General features: G+C 34.5%; 1 protein-coding gene across 3 annotated transcripts in view; it reads left to right on the top strand.

Moving 5' to 3' along the window:
* Nucleotides 1-19704, top strand: part of SMG1 (SMG1 nonsense mediated mRNA decay associated PI3K related kinase) — a 66476-nt gene that overhangs the window by 20701 nt on the left and 26071 nt on the right. For all 3 annotated transcript variants that reach the window (XM_082772119.1, XM_082772121.1, XM_082772120.1), the window contains 25 exons: nt 994-1052; nt 1685-1898; nt 2608-2733; nt 2838-2910; nt 3323-3420; nt 4995-5168; nt 6123-6347; nt 6965-7066; nt 7879-8148; nt 8726-8856; nt 9502-9663; nt 10022-10140; nt 10834-10921; nt 11009-11110; nt 11550-11690; nt 11983-12182; nt 12453-12649; nt 13370-13537; nt 14352-14506; nt 15557-15702; nt 16321-16522; nt 17298-17407; nt 17747-17894; nt 18267-18426; nt 19127-19247. In XM_082772119.1, coding sequence (XP_082628245.1) covers nt 994-1052; nt 1685-1898; nt 2608-2733; nt 2838-2910; nt 3323-3420; nt 4995-5168; nt 6123-6347; nt 6965-7066; nt 7879-8148; nt 8726-8856; nt 9502-9663; nt 10022-10140; nt 10834-10921; nt 11009-11110; nt 11550-11690; nt 11983-12182; nt 12453-12649; nt 13370-13537; nt 14352-14506; nt 15557-15702; nt 16321-16522; nt 17298-17407; nt 17747-17894; nt 18267-18426; nt 19127-19247 — 3691 coding nt within the window. The remainder of the gene's footprint in view (nt 1-993; nt 1053-1684; nt 1899-2607; nt 2734-2837; nt 2911-3322; nt 3421-4994; nt 5169-6122; nt 6348-6964; nt 7067-7878; nt 8149-8725; nt 8857-9501; nt 9664-10021; nt 10141-10833; nt 10922-11008; nt 11111-11549; nt 11691-11982; nt 12183-12452; nt 12650-13369; nt 13538-14351; nt 14507-15556; nt 15703-16320; nt 16523-17297; nt 17408-17746; nt 17895-18266; nt 18427-19126; nt 19248-19704) is intronic.

The following is a 19704-nucleotide window of genomic DNA, read 5'->3' as shown; positions in this document are numbered from 1 at the left end:
ATGGTTCTTAACCTAGCAGTCATTCTTGCAGTTCTTTACATCATTAAATTTAGTTTAACAGAGTTCTTGTTGGTCTTGGGGTCAAAATGTAGGTATGTTGAACAAAGTGAAGTAGTAAAAGTAACTAGGCAGTGCCATTGCCATGTAATACCCTTGTGTTCCAGCTTCTAAATTGTATAGAAGTCTTTTTTCCCCTCTTTTTGTAGCCTCCCTTGCAGACATCAGGCACGCTTTTAAAATGTCCGTGTGAGTTTTGAGGGGCCAAGTATGTGGACCTCCCTCCCTCCCAGTGCTCAGAACTTAACAAAAATTAAATAACATCACCGTGTTAGAAGATTAATGTTTTTCTAAACAAAAGAGAACAGATCTTTTAATTAACCTGTCAAAAGAGCTTCTTGATAGTACCTTGTTTGTAATAGCGTTGTAGCTAAATGTATTGTTTCGCAACTTACCTCTATTGTTTTTTCAGTGTGTATTAAGAAAAAAATTGGTTATGCTTATTGAGAATTAGTGGTTCATCAGTAATGTTTCATCCCTAGAAAATAGTACTCCATTTCTCTGTAAGTGTTGCCTAAGGAGAAATTCTAATACTCTAGGCTATTATCAGATCAATTAAATATTCTGCTGATACACTCAGTTACTAATGTAGACTAGGTCTTCAGGAGATGCTCCTGATGAGCTGTATGGTGAGTTGTACGTTTATGATGTAATGTTATTAACAAGAACTAAATTTAGAACAAGACTCGATAGCAGGCTGCCAGTGTATTTTCGTGGCTACTGGAAATAAATATGAAATACAACATGTAGGATAATATTGCAGTATTGCTTAATATAGTTCCTCCTAGTCTGCAGTGGCTATGGAAAGCATAATAGCATTCTATTAGCAAACAGAATTGCCAGCGGTGTTCTTAATGTGGGTGTAAACAGGACCTAGTTTGCACAAGTTATTGTAGCATTATGATGTTTATGCCTTTTATGTATCCTATATTATAGGTACTAGTTAAACAACTGGATAATATCCTGACTGCCATTCATGATGTACTCAATGAAAGGTAAGCTAGAAAATTTAAGCAGTTTAGAGGTTTTAAAGAAGAAAATAAAAAAAAGCAATGGCATTAAGTTCTTGATTTCCAAAAAATCAAAAAGATTAAAGGATGCATTAATTTGCGTGGGCATGACAAAAATTATTAATGGGACAGAAGTGGAGGAAAGCTAAGACTCATAGGCATACCAAAGATACTATTATATTGTCTAGAGTACACTTCATGGAGAGAATTTTATTGTACACGTGTCGCTTTTATGCTGTAGGTAGCATGAATTCTCACCTACATTTAATTGGTTAGGTGTAGTATTATGCTGCAGTGGTAATCTAGCTTTTAAATTGGTCTTAAGGTTTTTGTACAACAAGAATTTTTTCTTGAATAGCATGTTGCAAGTAGATTGGCCAATTTATTCTGTTCTTTTACTTAAATTGATTTATTTCATAGAAATAATATATCATTGAAAAATTATTTCACATTTTTATTTTAACTTTATAGTCAATGTAGCAGCTAAATTGGAAGCAACTTCATTTATGCATGTATTTTTCTGCTTGAGAAAATGTTTGAATTTGTTCTTTATTTTTTCTGTTCTGCTTTAATGTCTGGAGACTCTTCATTTTTTTTTTCTCTCCCCAAAAATACAGTAGCAAATTGCTTCAAGAACTGAGACAGGAAGGAGCTTGCTGTCTTGGCCTTCTTTGTGCTTCTCTGAGCTATGAGGCTGAGAAGATCTTTAAATGGATTTTTAGCAAATTCAGCTCATCCACAAAAGATGAAGTTAAACTTCTTTATTTGTGTGCAACCTACAAAGCACTAGAGACTGTAGGAGAAAAGAAAGCCTTTTCATCTTTAATGCAGGTAAGACTACAAGTTTAAGCAGGAATATTAATGATTTTTCCAGTGCAATGCTTAAATTAACTCTTAAACTAGAATGAACAAAAGGTAATACTATGTTGACATAAGTGTAATTAAAACTGGCAGGGAACTTTGAATGGAGTTCTTTGGTTTTGTTAGAAGAAAATGTCAGGTCTTAGTACGTAATTCGATGATACTTTTTAGTGTATGTTGCAGATTCAAGATGAAGAATTTTGTTGAGAATAATAAAAAAAACATCAACAAACACATTAAAAAAAAAAAAGTGGAATGGTACGCAGTGTATTAATTGCTTTGATTTGCCGCCTCCTATTTGTCGTGTCTAGGTTGAACTTTTTCTGGATCTAGGACAGAACAGGATGCATGCATACTTGATCCCATGGATTTAGTTCTAGGGTCTTATTTTGGGTGTAGAACTGCATTCAGGTCTGTGCTGCAGTTTAATATTTTAGTTCCACAGCCAAAAAGGCTCAGCAGGAGAAACAAACTCAGAAACAACTAATTGTTTCTTTCAAAGCCCTATATGTGATGCTTTTTACTCTTTTCCTCCAAGCAAAAAGAGTGTTGAGAAGTTTGACTTCAAGTAGCTTGCTAAAAAATGTTGAATGTTGAGTAAATCCATGTCTTTACATTGTGACTGTTTCACGTGTGTTAATGAAGTGAAATGTCTAATAGCTTTGCTTTTACTTTTTAGCTTGTAATGACTAGCCTGCAGTCCATTCTAGAAAATGTGGATACACCAGAGTTACTGTGCAAATGTGTCAAGTGCATACTTTTGGTGTCCCGATGTTACCCACACATTTTCAGCACCAATTTTAGGGTAAGCTTAATATGTCCTCTTCATTTTCTCTTAGTTAGAAGAGCTGTTGTAACATATTGGGTAACCAGCCTTCTTTTTTTCCCTTCCCCAAAACTGCTTTTCAGGACACAGTGGACATACTGGTTGGGTGGCATATAGATCACACTCAGAAACCTTCGTTGACGCAACAGGTGTCCGGTGAGTTTGTCCAGAGCTGCTCATGTCCAGTCTGGCTTGCAGGAAGTGTGGGTTTACTTACACAGGTTGGGTCCTATTGATGTGGAAGTTGACAAAACCAACATGAGTTTCTGGCTGTGTAACAATACATTTTGTTCCTAATGTTTTAGTAAATTTGTGTTTGCCATTTCATGTTGTAGATGGAAAAATTGGATGTTTATTCAGACTACATGTAAACGTCAATTCTTTGTGTGACTCCTTAAAAACTTTTAGTAGGTTTACGGGTCTTAATTCTCAAGAACTATGAAAAAATGAGCTTATCTTTGATGTACCTGCAGAATATGCTGTGGTAAAGATATTGTACTTTACAAAAATGTCATTTTTATATATTAAATTGTACCCCTGTTTTAATCCGCATGGTATTTTGATACAGGGTGGCTGCAGAGCTTGGAGCCCTTCTGGGTGGCTGATCTTACTTTTTCTACCACACTCTTGGGTCAGTTTTTAGAAGATATGGAAGCATATGCTGAGGTAAATAAGGCTTTATTATATATACATCAGAGTTTACTGTTATAAATTTTATTAAATAAATACATAGATGTGACTTATGGATGTATTACATTTATAGAAGAGGAAATTACAGAATTTTTCTGGGGAAAACAGGATCAAATTCAGAGCGTATTCAAAGTGTATATAGAATGACAATTCTGGAATGCTCGTGGATGGCTAATACTTCCACCACCTCCCCGGGCAGCCAGTTCCAATACCAAAACACTTTCTGTGAATAAATTCTTCCTGACATCCAATCTAAACCTCCCCTGGCCCAACTTGAGGCTCTTTCCTTGCACTTAGATTATTAATTGCCTATAGTAAGAATATGCATATTTACCTGATGAGGTTGGGGAGCTGGGTATATCAAAGTAATTAGTGAAACAGGAATACTTTGATTTTTAAAAACCTGAAGACATTTTGCCTCAGAGTTTGTTGGAAGAAGTGACTATTGGTGGGGAAAGAGATTCTTAATGCTTCCATACTTAATGGTAAACCTGTTTTTTAAACAAAGTAACAGGATATATTGTGCAGAAAATAATGTAGCAGGAGCTTTGAAACCTGTTAGAAAACAAAAAAATATTAAATTAACAGATACTTTGCATTGACACTGTAACCTTTGCTTGTTAATATAAACTCTGTTGTATGAAGCTGTCATTAAACCAAGACTGTTGGAAGGGATCTTAATGTATGTGTGCTCATGTATATATGCTTATAACTAGATTGTGCTACAGTCTATACGTTAACAGAAGTGCTATCAAAATTGCCTTGTTTTTACCTGCAGATTCTATGGGTAAGATTGTACTTCCTACGCAGTCTGTTTCACTAAAAGCAGAATAAATCATTCAGTTCTGCTAGTGTACTTATATGTGCACTTAGCCTTTAGCTTATTAAGTTAGCACAGTAAATCAGTGCTTATCAGCTTGTCCACTGAACTGGACAATGTGCATATTACCTGTGGAAGAGCCTTAAGGTAACATGTTAACTTAAATCACGGAGAAGGTGGTTCAAGCTAGTGTGTTTTATTTTGCAGAGGGGTAGACAATATCTGTCGTAATGAGATCAGCACTTCTGGGAAGGTTCCCAGCACTGTTGCCAGCTGGCATGAGATAGCCTGGTAGTAAACTCAGTCTCCAGATGAAGGTGGCTGCATGTAAACAGTGTATTGGGAATGGCCTCTCAAACATCCCAATGCCAGCCCCTAGCTGGGAATTGTCTGGGAGAGTGGTAAAAGTGTGCAGGCAACTGTTGCAGCAGAACATGCTACAGTGGCTTATAAATAAACCTCTGTTTTCATTTACAAGATAGCCTAAGAGCACTCTGTTGCAGCAGCTGAACTACTGAATAGAATTCCATGTGTTCAGTGACTTGCTTATCTTTGTGTGCCTCTATCCTGTCTCTGTGAAGTTGTTGTCTAAATACATTTACAACTTTGTAGTATCTATAATGTGTCTGGGAAGTAGACATACAAAAAATAAAATTTGTGATTAAAAATAATCAGAAGTACTTATAACTGCTAATTATGTATACTGATATATAAAACATGTGCACTGTAGGACCTCAGCCATGTGGCTTCTGGAGAATCAGTAGATGAAGATATTCCTCCTCCTTCAGTGTCCCTGCCTAAACTGGCTGCGCTTCTTCGGGTGTTCAGTACTGTGGTGAGGAGTATTGGGGAACGCTTCAGCCCAATTAGAGGACCTCCAATTACGGAAGCATATGTAACTGATGTAAGAATTCAAGCTTTGGTTTTTCTTTGTTGCTGACATGATTTATTGCCATACAATGACAGTTTGTTTTGTTTTTTTACTGTTTATTTATGTTGAGTTGTGTGCATGTTTGATAGTTTATAAATGTCTATTCTCAGCTTTAAGCAAATGTATTTCCTTGAAGAAATACGCTGTGGGAATTGTATTAAATATTAAGACATACGTTGTGACAGTGGCATATTGGAATCATATGTAGCAGAAACCAACAATTTTGTGTAGGCATTTTGATTTTGTGTAGCAGGGTTCGTGTCTGTGTTACTTGCCTTTGTAACCATATTGTTGCCATTTATTCAAATTCAAATTGTGTAATGTATAAAACATAGTTTTTATTTTATTCATGCTGAAATTGCATCTAAGCCAAATATAACAGCAAAGCCCTTTTATTCTAGAGAGAACTTTTACTGAGTTTTCACTATTCTATTGTACAACATGAAAAGTCACTGCTATCCTTCTGTAACAGGACTTGTAGAGTGTGTAAATGACTTCCAAATAGATTAAGCAAAGAATCTTGCAGCTCATCCATCAATAGCCACACAATTGGAATATATTCCTCTACAGAGTTCTGTTAGGGACAAAAAAACTTTCTCTGATAAATAATGGTATGGACTTCCCAATTAAAGCCAAGACAGTTATGTAACTTGTCTTAATCTGCAGAGGATTCTGGTGATGCAAGAAGGTTTATCTAAGCCCTTAACTGAGTAAGAAACCAAGCAGTCAAAGGTACATTTATTTTCTTACACGTTTGGGGTGTGACGCCATGATGTACGTTATTCAGAATATTCTTTTAACAGAATATAGCTTGCTGCAGATATTATGAGATAGGATATCAAATGGAAATTCCGTATAATTAAATAGCAAGCAGTTACTCTTTTTTAAATTGATCTTAATTTAGGGGTGTTCTTCTTAATTTTCTAGGTTCTGTACAGAGTAATGAGATGTGTGACTGCAGCAAACCAAGTGTTCTTCTCTGAAGCAGTACTCACAGCTGCCAATGAATGTGTTGGTGTTTTACTTGGTAGTCTAGATCCAAGTATGACTATACACTGTGACATGGTTATTACATATGGATTAGATCAAATGGAAAATTGTCAGACGTGTGGCACTGATTATATCATTTCAGTACTGAATCTGTTGACACTGGTTTGTATTTATTTATTATTATTAATGTTATAATTAGAAAATGTTATTTTTTTAAGCAAAATGTTTTTTTTCTGCATATGTTTTATTTATTTAAAACTCTTCCTGACCGCAAGCAAGAAATCCTTCTGTTTTAATTCTTTAATGTAGTTTATGCTGCTAGCTTGTTTATGCTGTTGGGTTGTTATGCTTTTAGTTTTTAGTATGAGTGCTTTTTTCCTCTGCATTGCTTGGCTTTCAGTCTCTGCAGTTGATACCCCCATCTGATGAATTTCAGAACCTTAGTGCTAATATGTTCTATTTATCTACTATATATCTGCTTATGGTGTGACCTGAGAAATGAAAACATAGCTCTTAAAAGTAGGTCATAAGTTTTGAAAGCCCATATGGATGCAGGTTATTCAAGCAATTTTCTCTCTTAGCTGTCATGTTAAAGCCTGAAAGTAATTCTCTGCATGTGCATTTGAGAAAGAAAATACAAAATACTTGTGTTATTGGGAAACTTTTTTCTAGCTATAGTATATAGAGGCTAGAAAAACTATTTTGATTCAACTTCAATAATCTGTGTTGTAATAAAAAATTGGATAGTTAAAAGTATTTATTTTGTGTTTTATCTCCAGATTGTTGAACAAATAAATACAAAGCTACCATCTTCGTTTGTAGAGAAATTATTTATACCAGAGTCTAAACTACTTGTACTCCGTTATCATAAGGAAAAAGAGGTAAGAGTGACTTTACAGGTGTATTACAACAGTCTTAATGCATTTAAAACGTATTTTTTAAGCTGGAAAATTTTATTCATCTTAAATAAGCTATGAGAAAGCAGATATAGCTAGTTCTTGCTTTTGGCATTTAGATTTGATAAGGAATTGGTAAGTTTACTGTCATACCAGATAGAGAGGTCTGTAGATCATGTGGCATTCATACTTAGTGTGCACTATGTGGGTGGTCTATAAAGCTATCTACGGATTCTGTGAGTAGTACCTAATTACAGAGAGATGAAGACAGGTGTGAGTACCAGACTAGGCTATTCATAGATAAAGAATCACAGCTTTTAATTCTGTGTTGGCAATTAATATATTTTATGATTTGTTATGGTTTAACCCGGCTGGGTAGTTGGCTGTTCACTGTCCCCTACCCCCACAATGAGAGAGAACTGGGAAAAAAAAAAAAAAAAAAAAAGCTTGTTGGTTGAGATAAAGAGTTTAATAGGACAGAAAAGGAAGAGAAACAATAATTATAATAATAGTAATAATAACATGTACAAAGCAGGTGATGCACATTCCAATTACTCACTGCCTGCTGACTGATGCCCAACCCTTTCCCAAGCAGCAGTCCCCACTCCCCACACTGGCCAGCCACCCCATACAATTGCTCAGTACGACATTGCATGGTATGCAATGTACACTATTCTCATCCTAAACCCAAAACACAGCACCATACCAGCTCCTACGAGGAAAATTAACTCTATTCTAGCTGAAACCAGGAGATAATTTCGGACTAATCAGTTGTTTCTTTATTTCATACTCCCAAGGTTGTTGCAGCAGCCCATGCTGTATATCAAGCAGTTCTGAGCCTGAAGAACATTCCTGTTTTGGAGACTGCTTACAGGTTGATTCTAGGAGAAATGACCTGTGCCCTAAATAGTCTTCTCTATAGTTTACATCTTCCCGAGGCCTGTTCTGAAATCCAGCATGAGTCTTTCAAGAAGCATGTATTCAGTGTGGATAATGCAAAGTTTGTTGTTATATTTGACCTCAGTGCCCTAAGTACCATTGGAAATGCTAAAAATTCATTAATTGGGGTGAGTAAAAACTGTACAGATCATTTTTAATACTTCTTGCACAAATTCACTTTAACTTAAAATATATCATAATATATTCCACTAGTAGTACTTATGTATGATTAAAATGATCGTATTTGTTCCCTAGTAGGTTATAGTAAAAGATGTCCAGAATTAAAACCTAGAGGAAATGGAACAGGTGGTTTTTATATCTAGTTTGTGCATAATGAAAAGTAGTTTCTAGGGAAGAGTGTCTTACCAGGGTGATTCTTAGATTGATTACAATATTGTCCGAGTAATTCTACTTTGTGAAAAGCGAGACAGATAAAATCATCTTCAGTGTGTCTGCTGGTAGTATATCAGCCACGTGAAAATATTTGTTACAGTTTGTTCCAAATAAAAACAATATGCTTTTAACATATTGTAATTACTTTCTTTCCCCTTTTTTAAACTGAGAAGATTATGAAATTAATGGAGTTACTGTCACAGAATACATTAAATTAATTAAATTAATTAAAAATTAACAGTATGGAAGCTACAGTTCAAAATAGATACTATTTATTATGTTTCTGTGCTTATGTTGCAATTTTTCTTACAGATGTGGGCCCTTTCACCAACTGTGTTTGCACTACTGAGTAAAAATCTGATGATTGTTCATGGTGACATAGCAGTTCATTTTCCTGCTGTCCAGTATGCAGTACTGTATACATTATATTCACATTGTTCCAGGTATGAAGACTAATAATTCATCAGTATTTTAAGAGGACTAGGATAGACTTACTTGAATGGAATATATTGTTGGGGGGATAAATTTGAGACTATTGCCATTAAGGTTTTGCCCAAACTAGCCTAATCAGTTTTTACTTTCATAACTTGTAGATAAATGCTAATAAAGTGTATCCTGCCTTAAAATTTATCATTTTATTCAAAGTGGGGATTAAGAGTCTTGGGTTTGAATAGAGATAACTGAGGGAGAACTTTGAGAGTGAATAACAAAAGATTGGTTACTATTTTGCTTACTAGGAGGGGCAATGAAAAGCAAACAACAGATTTAAGCACACTTTGGACCTTGTTAATGTTGTCAAAACTAAAGGAATTACACTAGTTCTAAAGTTATTTTGTACATATTTCATTTTGGGTGAATTTTCATTCTGCATTTGACATCAGCCACCATTGAAACCAGGTTATTGGACTGCATGGACTGATGTAAAACTACAGCTTTGTTCTTTTAGTCCAAGCATCAAAATACTTGAGCTTTGACATAATGTTATTATAATGTTGTGTGTATATATAACTTTTACAACTTTCTTTTTCTCTTGTACGTTTGGATGAAGTATTCATTTTGTTTTTAATATTTTTTTCTTTGCCATCCAGGCATGACCATTTCATATCCAGTAGCCTCAGTTCTTCCTCTCCCTCTCTGTTTGATGGAGCAGTTATAAGTACTGTAACCACAGCAACAAAAAAACATTTCTCAATCATACTAAACCTTTTGGGGCTACTGCTTAAGAAGGATAACCTTACTCAAGATACCAGGTAACTATCATTTTCTTATTAATCAGGAGGTGTTTTTATCAATAGAATATCTTAACTCAGAAAATAGGTCTTATTTTTGTCTGTAAAGCTTAGGGTAACTTTAACCAATGAAGTATGTATTTCTTATGAAACACAAATAACAATATCTGGGAGGGGAGGAGGGAGCAGAAATAGGTACTCACTTCTATTTACAAAAATTATGAAAATGGAAACTACTATAAGATCTATACATTAAAAGCAGAGCCATCAAACTTTACTGAAAGGATGCTGATCTGTAACCTGAAGTGTAATTTAAGGTATATTGAAAGATAGCTTTCTGTAACTGCATAGAGCAACTAATATTTTTCCTTTTTTGTAGGAAACTACTAATGACATGGGCTTTGGAAGTGGCTGTTCTGATGAAAAAATCAGAGACATATGCACCTTTATTCTCTCTCCCATCTTTCCATAAGTTTTGTAAAGGACTTTTAGCAAACAGTAAGATAGAACTAGTCTTTTATGTGGCATGATTCCATAAGTGACTGTGATTATATGATTAATTTTAGGGGTACCTCTGGTTTGTGTGGCACAAGGACTTACTCTCCTTCTGTCCTTTCTCTTAAACACATCCCTACCTATTAGGCAAACGATTATTTTCTTAAAATAATACTTTGTGATTGTGATGTTAATCTCCAAAACCATCAGTGATGTGCCAAATCCTGCAAGTAAGATTTTGTGTTACTCAATCAAAAACAGTGGAACGTTTCCATAACTTGTTATATTGTTCTGGATCTCAAAATATCCTGGAAATAGCTTGTACCAAAAGCATTTGTTCCTATAGTAGTAGCAAGAGCAGTAACTTCCCAAGGCTTGCAGTTAACTAACTTGATCTTAGTTTCTTCTTACTGAAAATATACTATGCATAATGCCAGTGTATGGAGGCCATAAGGAAATTAATCTTGTCATTGGTCAGAATAGGCCACATAAGTAACGTATAAGACAAGTGACTTTCTTTTACTAAGTATTTACCTGGTACAGTAAAACCAGTTAACTAAATCAAAATAAAGCGTAAAGCCTGTGTCTATACTAGCTGTGCTGTAAAAATGTCTAGGTGCTCCTCTACTACCAGAGTAATGTGTAAATTATCTAATTCAAGCCAAGTGACATTTTCCTTTTAATTCCTTAATTCAGCACTTTTGGAAGATGTGAATATTTGTCTTCAAGCATGTAGTAGCCTCCATGCCCTGTCTTCGTCCCTACCAGATGACCTTTTACAAAGGTAATGGCACAGAATTATGTATGTGATTTGAATTATGCTGTTAATGGAAATGTTATGACCTTTTTTTCCCCTCTTTTGGTGATGCAGATGTGTTGATGTGTGTCGTGTTCAACTAGTACATAGTGGTGCTCGTGTAAGGCAAGCTTTTGGAAAACTTCTGAAGTCAATTCCTTTAGATGTGGTGTTGAGGTAAGTTGTTCAGATTAACTTCAGTATAGATAATGGTTTGGTTTCTTAATGAAAGTTACCTGAAAAATGCTAGGTGAACGTTACCATATTTTCCAAATTTAAAATCAAAATGCATAACAAGATGTCTTAATGTCTCTTCTACTGTGTTGCAGATTTAAGAACAGTAGTTATTACACAAAGTAATTAACAAATTTGATAAACAGTGCATTACTTCTTGCAGCAAATATGAATAGTTCTAAGGTCCATGTTATTCAGAATTTTAGCAATACTATGCCCTGCAGTCTGTCTCAAAGACCTGAACTCTTAAAAGCACTGTGTCTTATCACCAAAGAGTATATTTATTTCCAGTCATTATATATGCATATGTATATCTTCTTTTGCATAACTTTGTTTCAGATTTATTCAATAACATGACTTGTTTTTCCCCCTCTTCCTGCAGTAACCGTACCCACACAGAAATACAAGAAATTTCTTTGGCTATAAGAAGTCACATGAGCAAAGCTCCAAGTAACACATTCCATCCACAGGATTTCTCTGATGTCATTAGTTTTATTTTATATGGAAGCTCTCATCGAACTGGGTAAGAACTTCTTTTAAAACTGAAATTCATTGATGTTGAATTGATAATGAAGAATTCCAAACTAGTTTAAATTTTATAACTATTGTACAAGTTACATTGCTTTCAGTTCTTTACCTTTCTCTTTAAGTATTTATAAATACCCTCAATACACAATTTTGTAAATATTTGCATTATGTACATGGCTGCTGAAAACAATCTTGAGAGATTTTGACAGCAATAGATAGGTGATCTGTGTACATTACAATCTTGTTACTATATGAACTTCTGTTCTGATTTTTTTTTTTTTTTTCAGGAAAGATAATTGGTTAGAAAGGCTGTTCTACAGCTGTCAAAGGCTAGATAAGCGAGATCAACCAACCATCCCTCGTAATCTGTTGAAGACTGATGCTGTTCTTTGGCAATGGGCTGTCTGGGAGGCAGCTCAGTTTACTGTTCTTTCAAAGTTACGAACTCCTCTGGGTAGAGCCCAAGATACATTTCAAACAATTGAAGGTAATGTAAAGAATATAGCTTATTCTCATGGAATTTCCTTTTATGTAAGGAAATTGCAGCTAAAGAATTTCATGTCCAAGGCAGTGGCTTTATTTTTCAGTGATTATAGATTTTTAGCATGTATTTGTCTGATGTATCAAGAGATGCAATGCCAGAATAGCAGTTGCATAAGTGCTATTAATTTTTGAGAGATTTTACTTTGTGTGTCACAAGATAACAATTCTAAAGTATATTTGATAATTTTTTCCATGTCTTGGTAAAAATACATAGGTATTATTAGGAGCCTTGCAGCCCATACGTTAAACCCAGATCAAGATGTTAGCCAGTGGACTACTGCGGACAATGATGAAGGACACAGTAGCAACCAGCTTCGGCTTGTTCTCCTTTTACAATATCTGGAAAACTTGGAAAAATTGATGTACAACGCATATGAAGGATGTGCCAACGCTCTCACTTCTCCACCCAAGGTTTGTCTGTCTTACGGTGCTGATGTTACTTGAAACAGTCTACTGAATGAACAATGTTTTCAGGGTTGTCCAGGTCTTAACTGTGGAACTTTTTGGATGCTGCAGTTAAGCTTTGTTTGCTAGCATTTAATCTCATACTCTTATTAAAGGAGAATAATATCTTCTAATGCAAGTTGGAGACTCTTAATTTGTCTGGCTTCGTAATTTTATTCTGAGAAAGCATGTGAAAACGAGTTATTTCTGGTGCATAAACTTGCATAGAGGTACAATAGTAAGCAATTCTGTAGTACGTCTAACTTGTAGGTTATCAGCAGTATAAAGAAACAATTATTTGAGACCAGATTGTCATTTGAAGTATTTATAAACAGCATACATTTTTGCATAGTATCAGCTGTAAAACGTTCTTCACTGTTGAAATCAGTTAATTACCAGACTTCAGTGTGACAGTAAAATATAATTTATAGTTAGTTCACTTCAAGATTTTTAGCTTGCTGATATGCCTGGCCAGTTGCAAGCCGTGCAAGATTTAAGAATGCCTGTATCAAAAAATTGAAAATGCAGAACTTAATCTGTTTCTTCACCCCTCAGTTGAAAATTCAATTGCAGCAGCAAAACCTGTTATGACTTTGGTGTTTATAAATATTATGTACTTAATGTAATTATTTTGATTCATACACATGAACAGTATTGTGAAAATGTTACTTTTTCCTGTTTTAAAAGGTTATCAGGACATTCTTTTATACTAATCGCCAGACATGCCAAGATTGGCTGACGCGGATTAGACTTTCCATCATGAGAGTTGGATTGCTGGCTGGCCAGCCTGCTGTGACAGTCAGACATGGTTTTGATTTACTCACAGAAATGAAAACTAATAACAGTCTATCTCAGGTACTATCTTTTTCAAATTTTGCAGACTGTCATGAAAATACTCCCACTATATTATAAAAACTAAGCTGAGGTAATCAGTTATTAAGAATCTCTTACAAAACATCTGGTTCAGTATTTACTCGAAAGCAACATTTTAAACTCATGCTTCTGTTCTGACAGATTTCTGCATTTAGGTGATAATGTGGGTTAGAGGTTAGGGTGTACTGTGTGCATTTGGTCAAATACTTCACATAAATGAATGATACAGTTCATTGAATGTGAATTGAGTGGTTCCTGTTTAAGCAGAAAGTTCTGCTTGATGCTCTTGCTGTATTAATGTGAGGAGTCTTGTGGTAATGTCCTTGACTCCCTCTTCTGAGCAGGAAGGGGATGTATCATGAGGCAATGTTTCCTATATGAAGTAAGCAGCAGATAAGTGCAGGGGTGGGATGAGGGAATAAAGTGGTTATGTGTTTTTAAAAAGTTGAATAGTTCCTACAGTACATGACTTGATCTGCTTAAATACTTTAACAAGGCTTGCTGTTAATTACCTTCCTGCTGCTTTGTGAATTCTTGTATTTGTTTTTATGTAGCAGTAGACCCACCAGACAGTGTTTGCTAACTACTGACATTCAGGCTGGGAATTCATAGCACAAACTCTTCCCTGAGTATCTGTGCTTTTCCAAAAACAGTGCAATGGATGGATACACAGAACACTTCATTATATGCCTCTATAGTGAAGTGAAGTACTGCCCTGCCATTTCCAAGCATTTAACTACGCATATAACTCTCATTCCATATAAGATTTGTTGAAGTTTTTTTGTATTTGTTTTAGGGAAATGAATTGGAAGTGACCATTATGATGCTGGTAGAAGCATTATGTGAGCTTCACTGTCCTGAAGCTATTCAGGGTATAGCTGTCTGGTCTTCTGCTGTAGTTGGGAAGAGTCTTGCCTGGATCAATTCTGTAGCTCAACAAGCAGAAGGGCGGTAAGTTTTTCTTCCAGATAATTGGATGTTACAAATTTGGACTATTTCTTATGCTTAATCATACTTCTGAATCTTAAGTTGTGGCATTAATCAATGTTGTTGATACAGTTTCCATGTTAAAGTCAGTGTTTTTCAAAGATACCTAAGGCATTGTTTTTTAGATAATTTGTGAACATCCTTTATACTCAAGTCCTGATAATTCCCATAATCTCTTTTTTCTTAGTTTCTTGTACATAGATGTCCTGGTTTCAGTTATATGACAATAGCAATACTATTTTCCTTTTCTTCCATTGCAAAATATTAATGTATATATTGCTTGTTGAACTTTCTGGTGCATGGCAAGATCTGATCATTTGACACAGTTTGCTGAGAGGGAGATGCTTTACAGTTTTAGGTCTGTTTTGAAAAAGTGGCTTCTACATCTGTTAAAGTAGAATCTTTGGCTGCTGATTCAAATAGGTGGGTCAGTGTTCAAGACAGTGTATGCCTAAATTGTGAAGTTATCTCTTTAAAGCAATGTATACTGTCTCTTGTGTGAAATGAAAAAAGGACACAACTATTTAGCTGCTATCTGCTAACAAACACACCTGAGGTTTTAGTATTTTTAAGTATTTTTCCTATCTTTGTAAGCTTTCTTAAAATCTTTGTAAATTTTCTTAAAATAATGTGCAGGTTTGTAATAATACATGAGGAGTTGCTCAAAAATGTCAAATTTAAGATGAATTGTTGTCCTAGACCCAATTTTACTATCATCTATTAAATAATATTTAACTCACATTTGGGTAAAAGGTGTAATATTCAAATTTAACATGTGCATCTCCTTCAGCCTGTGCTTCGTTTGAAGTTGGCATTAAATCTGAATGGAAAAGCCTTTATCCTCTCTTTTAAAACCTGGAAATTCAACTTACCAACTTGTATTCTGTTAATCAACCTCTCTTTTGCTGAAGGTGACACATTATTTTGGGTAAAGAACTGCTTAAAATATACTCAGTTTACCAGAGAAGAAAAACGATCCTGTAAAATGCTAACTAAAATATTAAATCACTTAAGGTTTGAAAAAGCAACTGTGGAATACCAGGAGCACCTGTGTGCCATGACAGGAGTGGATTGCTGCATAACAGGCTTTGACAAAACTGTTCTCAAGTTGGCCAATTCAAATAGTGTCAACAATGCCAGCCCAAAGCATTCCTTGAATGGTGAGTATTATTAGTTTCTTTTGAAAAGTATGTGTATAAAAGTAGAAGTAGAGCATTCGTCAATACAGACATAGCAATTATAGCATTGAATTCTTAAATCTAAAGAGCTGTTTCTGTCTGCAGTTGAAGTTAACTGCTTAATTCCATTGAAACCAGTAGTATCTATACATGAGGCTTTGCAATAAAGATATCTAGCTGAATGAAATTGAAAGTAATAAGTAAAATATTTTAATTTTTATAGCTTAATTCCAAATTATTTAGATCATCATAGCTTAAGCCTAAGTGTTTATGATGTAATCTTGTAATTGTGATGTTTATTAAGGGCTTCTCAAATTGAGACTTTGCTTCAGTATTCTGTTTCATCTTTAAGAAGAGACATTCTTTGTTCCTAATTTAGTTCTTCTGTTTTCCTGTTTTGAAACTCTTTTGGAGATATGGACTAAAGTTTTCCAAAACCTCCTTTGAAAATTTTCAATCTGTTTAAAAAAGCAAACACAAAAAAAATCTTGCTTCTCTTATATTTAACCGTTACATAACATTAAATAAAAACATATTTCTTGAGAAAAGATTTGGAAATTGCATACGTACTCTCAAATATATATTTATATTTTTCCACAGGAGAAAGTCGAAAAACTGTTCTGACTAAGCCAAGTGACTCTTCACCTGAAGTTATAAATTACTTGGGTAACAAAGCATGTGAATGTTACATTTCCATTGCTGATTGGTCTGCTGTTCAGGAATGGCAAAATATGGTCCATGAAATGAAGAAAAGCACTAATAATACCTCAATAAATCTGAAAGCAGATTTTAACTACATAAAGTAAGAATGTAATCAAGTTATTCAACTGTATCTTAGATTACTGAAATCCTTAAGTTTTTGTGTCTTTTAGAAGCGATGTCATTCAAGTAGAGTTATGATACAAAAATATTATATCCTTAGGAGGGAAAAATATGCTTATCTGTATGGCTTGTTAATATTACGAATAGTTGCTGTGGCTTTCTGACTATTGAGGTTTTTTTATTGTTTAAGCAAAACATCTCTGGAGGTAAAAGTTAGCAAACGTAATCTACTTCTACTGGTAGAAAATGAATCCATTCAAACAACTTAACTTTTAAAAATACACGTCACGGTACAGTTTTTGAAAGATAATACTTACAATTTATTGTAAAATATGTACAATATTGCAATATTTCTGCAAATTCAGCTTAATGTAAACTCAAGAGTTAAAATCATGACATTCCATCCAAAAACTTTTCTATGTGTAAAGAATAAAAAGTTATTGCCTTTAAAAGTCTTGCATGGTTAGACTTTCCTTTCTTTCCTGAAGAGTAGTATATATGGTGTGATAACACAAAAAGCTGCCTAGCTGGAGAGGATTTTCTTCCATTCAGAGAGAAAATCTAACCATTTGGTGCAGTATTATTGCCTTTCGTTTTGCAAAACCAGGCTTTTTGCTTAGAATTGGTCACTTGTGCTCTGTTAAAACTTCAGGGTTTTCATTTGAATCTTTATTTTTTGCTAATTTGAATATAAGTTATTAAGATTCTGGAATGAAAAAAACTGTGAAAATAAACATATAAACATTGAATTGCAGATCTTTGAGCAGCTTTGAGTCTGGAGAACTTGCTGAATGCACTGAACAACTAGAATTATTGCCAGGAGAAAATATCAACCTACTTGCAGGAGGATCCAAAGAAAAAATAGGTATATTACTTCAAATAAGAAATATTTTTTTCATGTGTGTATGTATAAATGACAAATTGAAACTTTTGAATGCAGTTTGCTCTGTTCAGTGGACTGACTTGTAATCTTTATGAATCAAGCTTCAGAATGATTGGCCATGGTAATTCTAAATGTTGTCACAAGGTTGTGTTTATCTGTGTTTTCTGGAGTTAATGTGCTTTAAGTAACATGTCGTCAATGAATATGAATGTGAACACACAAAAATGGTTTATTTCCAAAGTTCCCTGCTTTCAAAAATGCATTTTTAAACTGCAACATTTGGCAGTTCTGGTTGTTTCCAATTTTTTAATCTCTTTGTAGACATGAAGAAGCTCCTTCCTAATATGCTAAGTCCTGACCCAAGAGAACTTCAAAAAGCAGTCGAAGTACAACTTTTGAGAAGTTCAGTGTGTCTGGCAACAGCTGTAAACCACATAGAACAGGAGCAAAAGTGGCAGTCAATATCTGAGTAGGTTAAAATGTGCTGTGCTATGAATGTATCTTTACAGTATCTTTACTGTAAAAAGCTGTTCTGGTTTGTTAAACATAACTGTGGAAAAACATACACTGTTTTGTACTTCAGCATCTATGGTATTGTTTGTTTCTAGCTTAGGCTGAGGGACATAAATTGATCTTTAACTTGGAGATTGTTAGCTCTTTGAGTTCTGCTTCTTGTCGTTTAAACAGTAGTATCATATTGTAACTTGTGCATGATTTTGCAAGATTTCATCATCATGCAAATTAAGATGTTGAATTTGCTTTTGTGTTCAGTATTTTTGGTATAATCATTTTCTCTTAAATAGTTTAATGAAAGTAACTGCTCTAATAACTTTTATTTCAGAAATGTTATAAAGTATTTAAAGCAAACATCACGAATAGCTATTGGACCTTTAAGACTTTCCACACTCACTGTGTCTCAGTCTTTACCGGTGTTGAGCACTCTTCAGTTGTACTGTTCTTCTGCTTTAGAAAACACTGTATCCAACAGGCTGACATCAGAGGTACGCCTATGTGTTTAAAACCTAAATTTGAGTAATATTTTTTATTGAATAGTCATGTAGTGAAGTTTTGAGTACGGAATGTAGAATCAGTTGTTGAGGTTGGAAAAGACCTTCAAGATCAACAAGTCCCAGCATTAAACCACGTCCCTTTGTGCCATGTCTCTTAAATGTCTCCAGGGATGGGGACTCTTCCACTTCCATGGGCACCTGTTCTGATGCTTGACTACTGTCTCCATGAAGTTCTTCCTAATATCCAATCTAAACCTCCCTAGCCTAACTTGGGACCCGTTCCTTTGACCCTTGTCAATCACACTGTAAAAAGGTCTCATTTAGTTTTCTGAAATCCTTGGACTTTTTTTTAATTTCAACTTGAGTTGGACTTATTTCTATAGCTATGTCATTTCTTTCAGTTGCATTTACAGTAAATCACAGCTATGTGGTAAGAATGTTACGTTGTATTTAGAATAAATACATCAACCTCTTTAAAAAACAGCTAACAAAGCTTTAAAAACAAAATAAAAGTAACCTTCAAATATTAAAAAGTTACTTCATTTTTTTTACTTGTTAATGATACAATTTGGCTACAGATAGAGATGATAAAGTTTACTTTGAACTAAAATGGCCTTTGGTTTTAACAAATGAAAATGCATCTTAATAAATGTTTCTTGTGACAACTATACAACCTTTATGCTTCTTTCAGGACTGTCTTATACCTCTCTTCAATGACGCTTTGAGGTCGTGCAAACAGCATGACGTAAGACCATGGATGCATGCACTGAGGTACACGGTGTACCAGAATCAATTGATGGAAAAACTTAAAGGTATTTAAGCTCTTATTTTAGTGTTACAAAAGGTAAATGCAGAATTTGAACTTAAAACTTCTGTTAAAAGCTGCATCTGCATCCTTTTGTATTATTTAGATTCCTTTTTAAATTCAAGGTTTGTAAGTGTTTTGCATTATATCCAGGGATTTCAATTACTACTGTAATGCAGACACTGTCTTAAAAAAAGTTCTGCATTTGTTCTTCTAATCAAGCTTTGCTTGCTCATCTCTTCATGCTTTAATTGCTTCACTTTTGAATGCCTCAATATTATCAATGAGATTTTTAAAATGGTTGTGAAAGTGATTTAAAAGTGCAGTTTGTTAAAAGGTAATGGAAGTAAAATGTTGATCAGATATATTTCTTAATTGAAAAGACTGCTTGTAGTCAAAAGTTCTGTCCAGCAGACAGTCTGTGGATATGTTTTTATTTGTTTCAGAGGAGATAAATATTCTAG

This window comes from Aythya marila, assembly GCF_965140915.1.
Source record: "Aythya marila genome assembly, chromosome: 15".
NCBI classification, from domain to species: domain Eukaryota; kingdom Metazoa; phylum Chordata; class Aves; order Anseriformes; family Anatidae; genus Aythya; species Aythya marila.
This window is presented reverse-complemented; position numbering and strand designations above follow the sequence as displayed.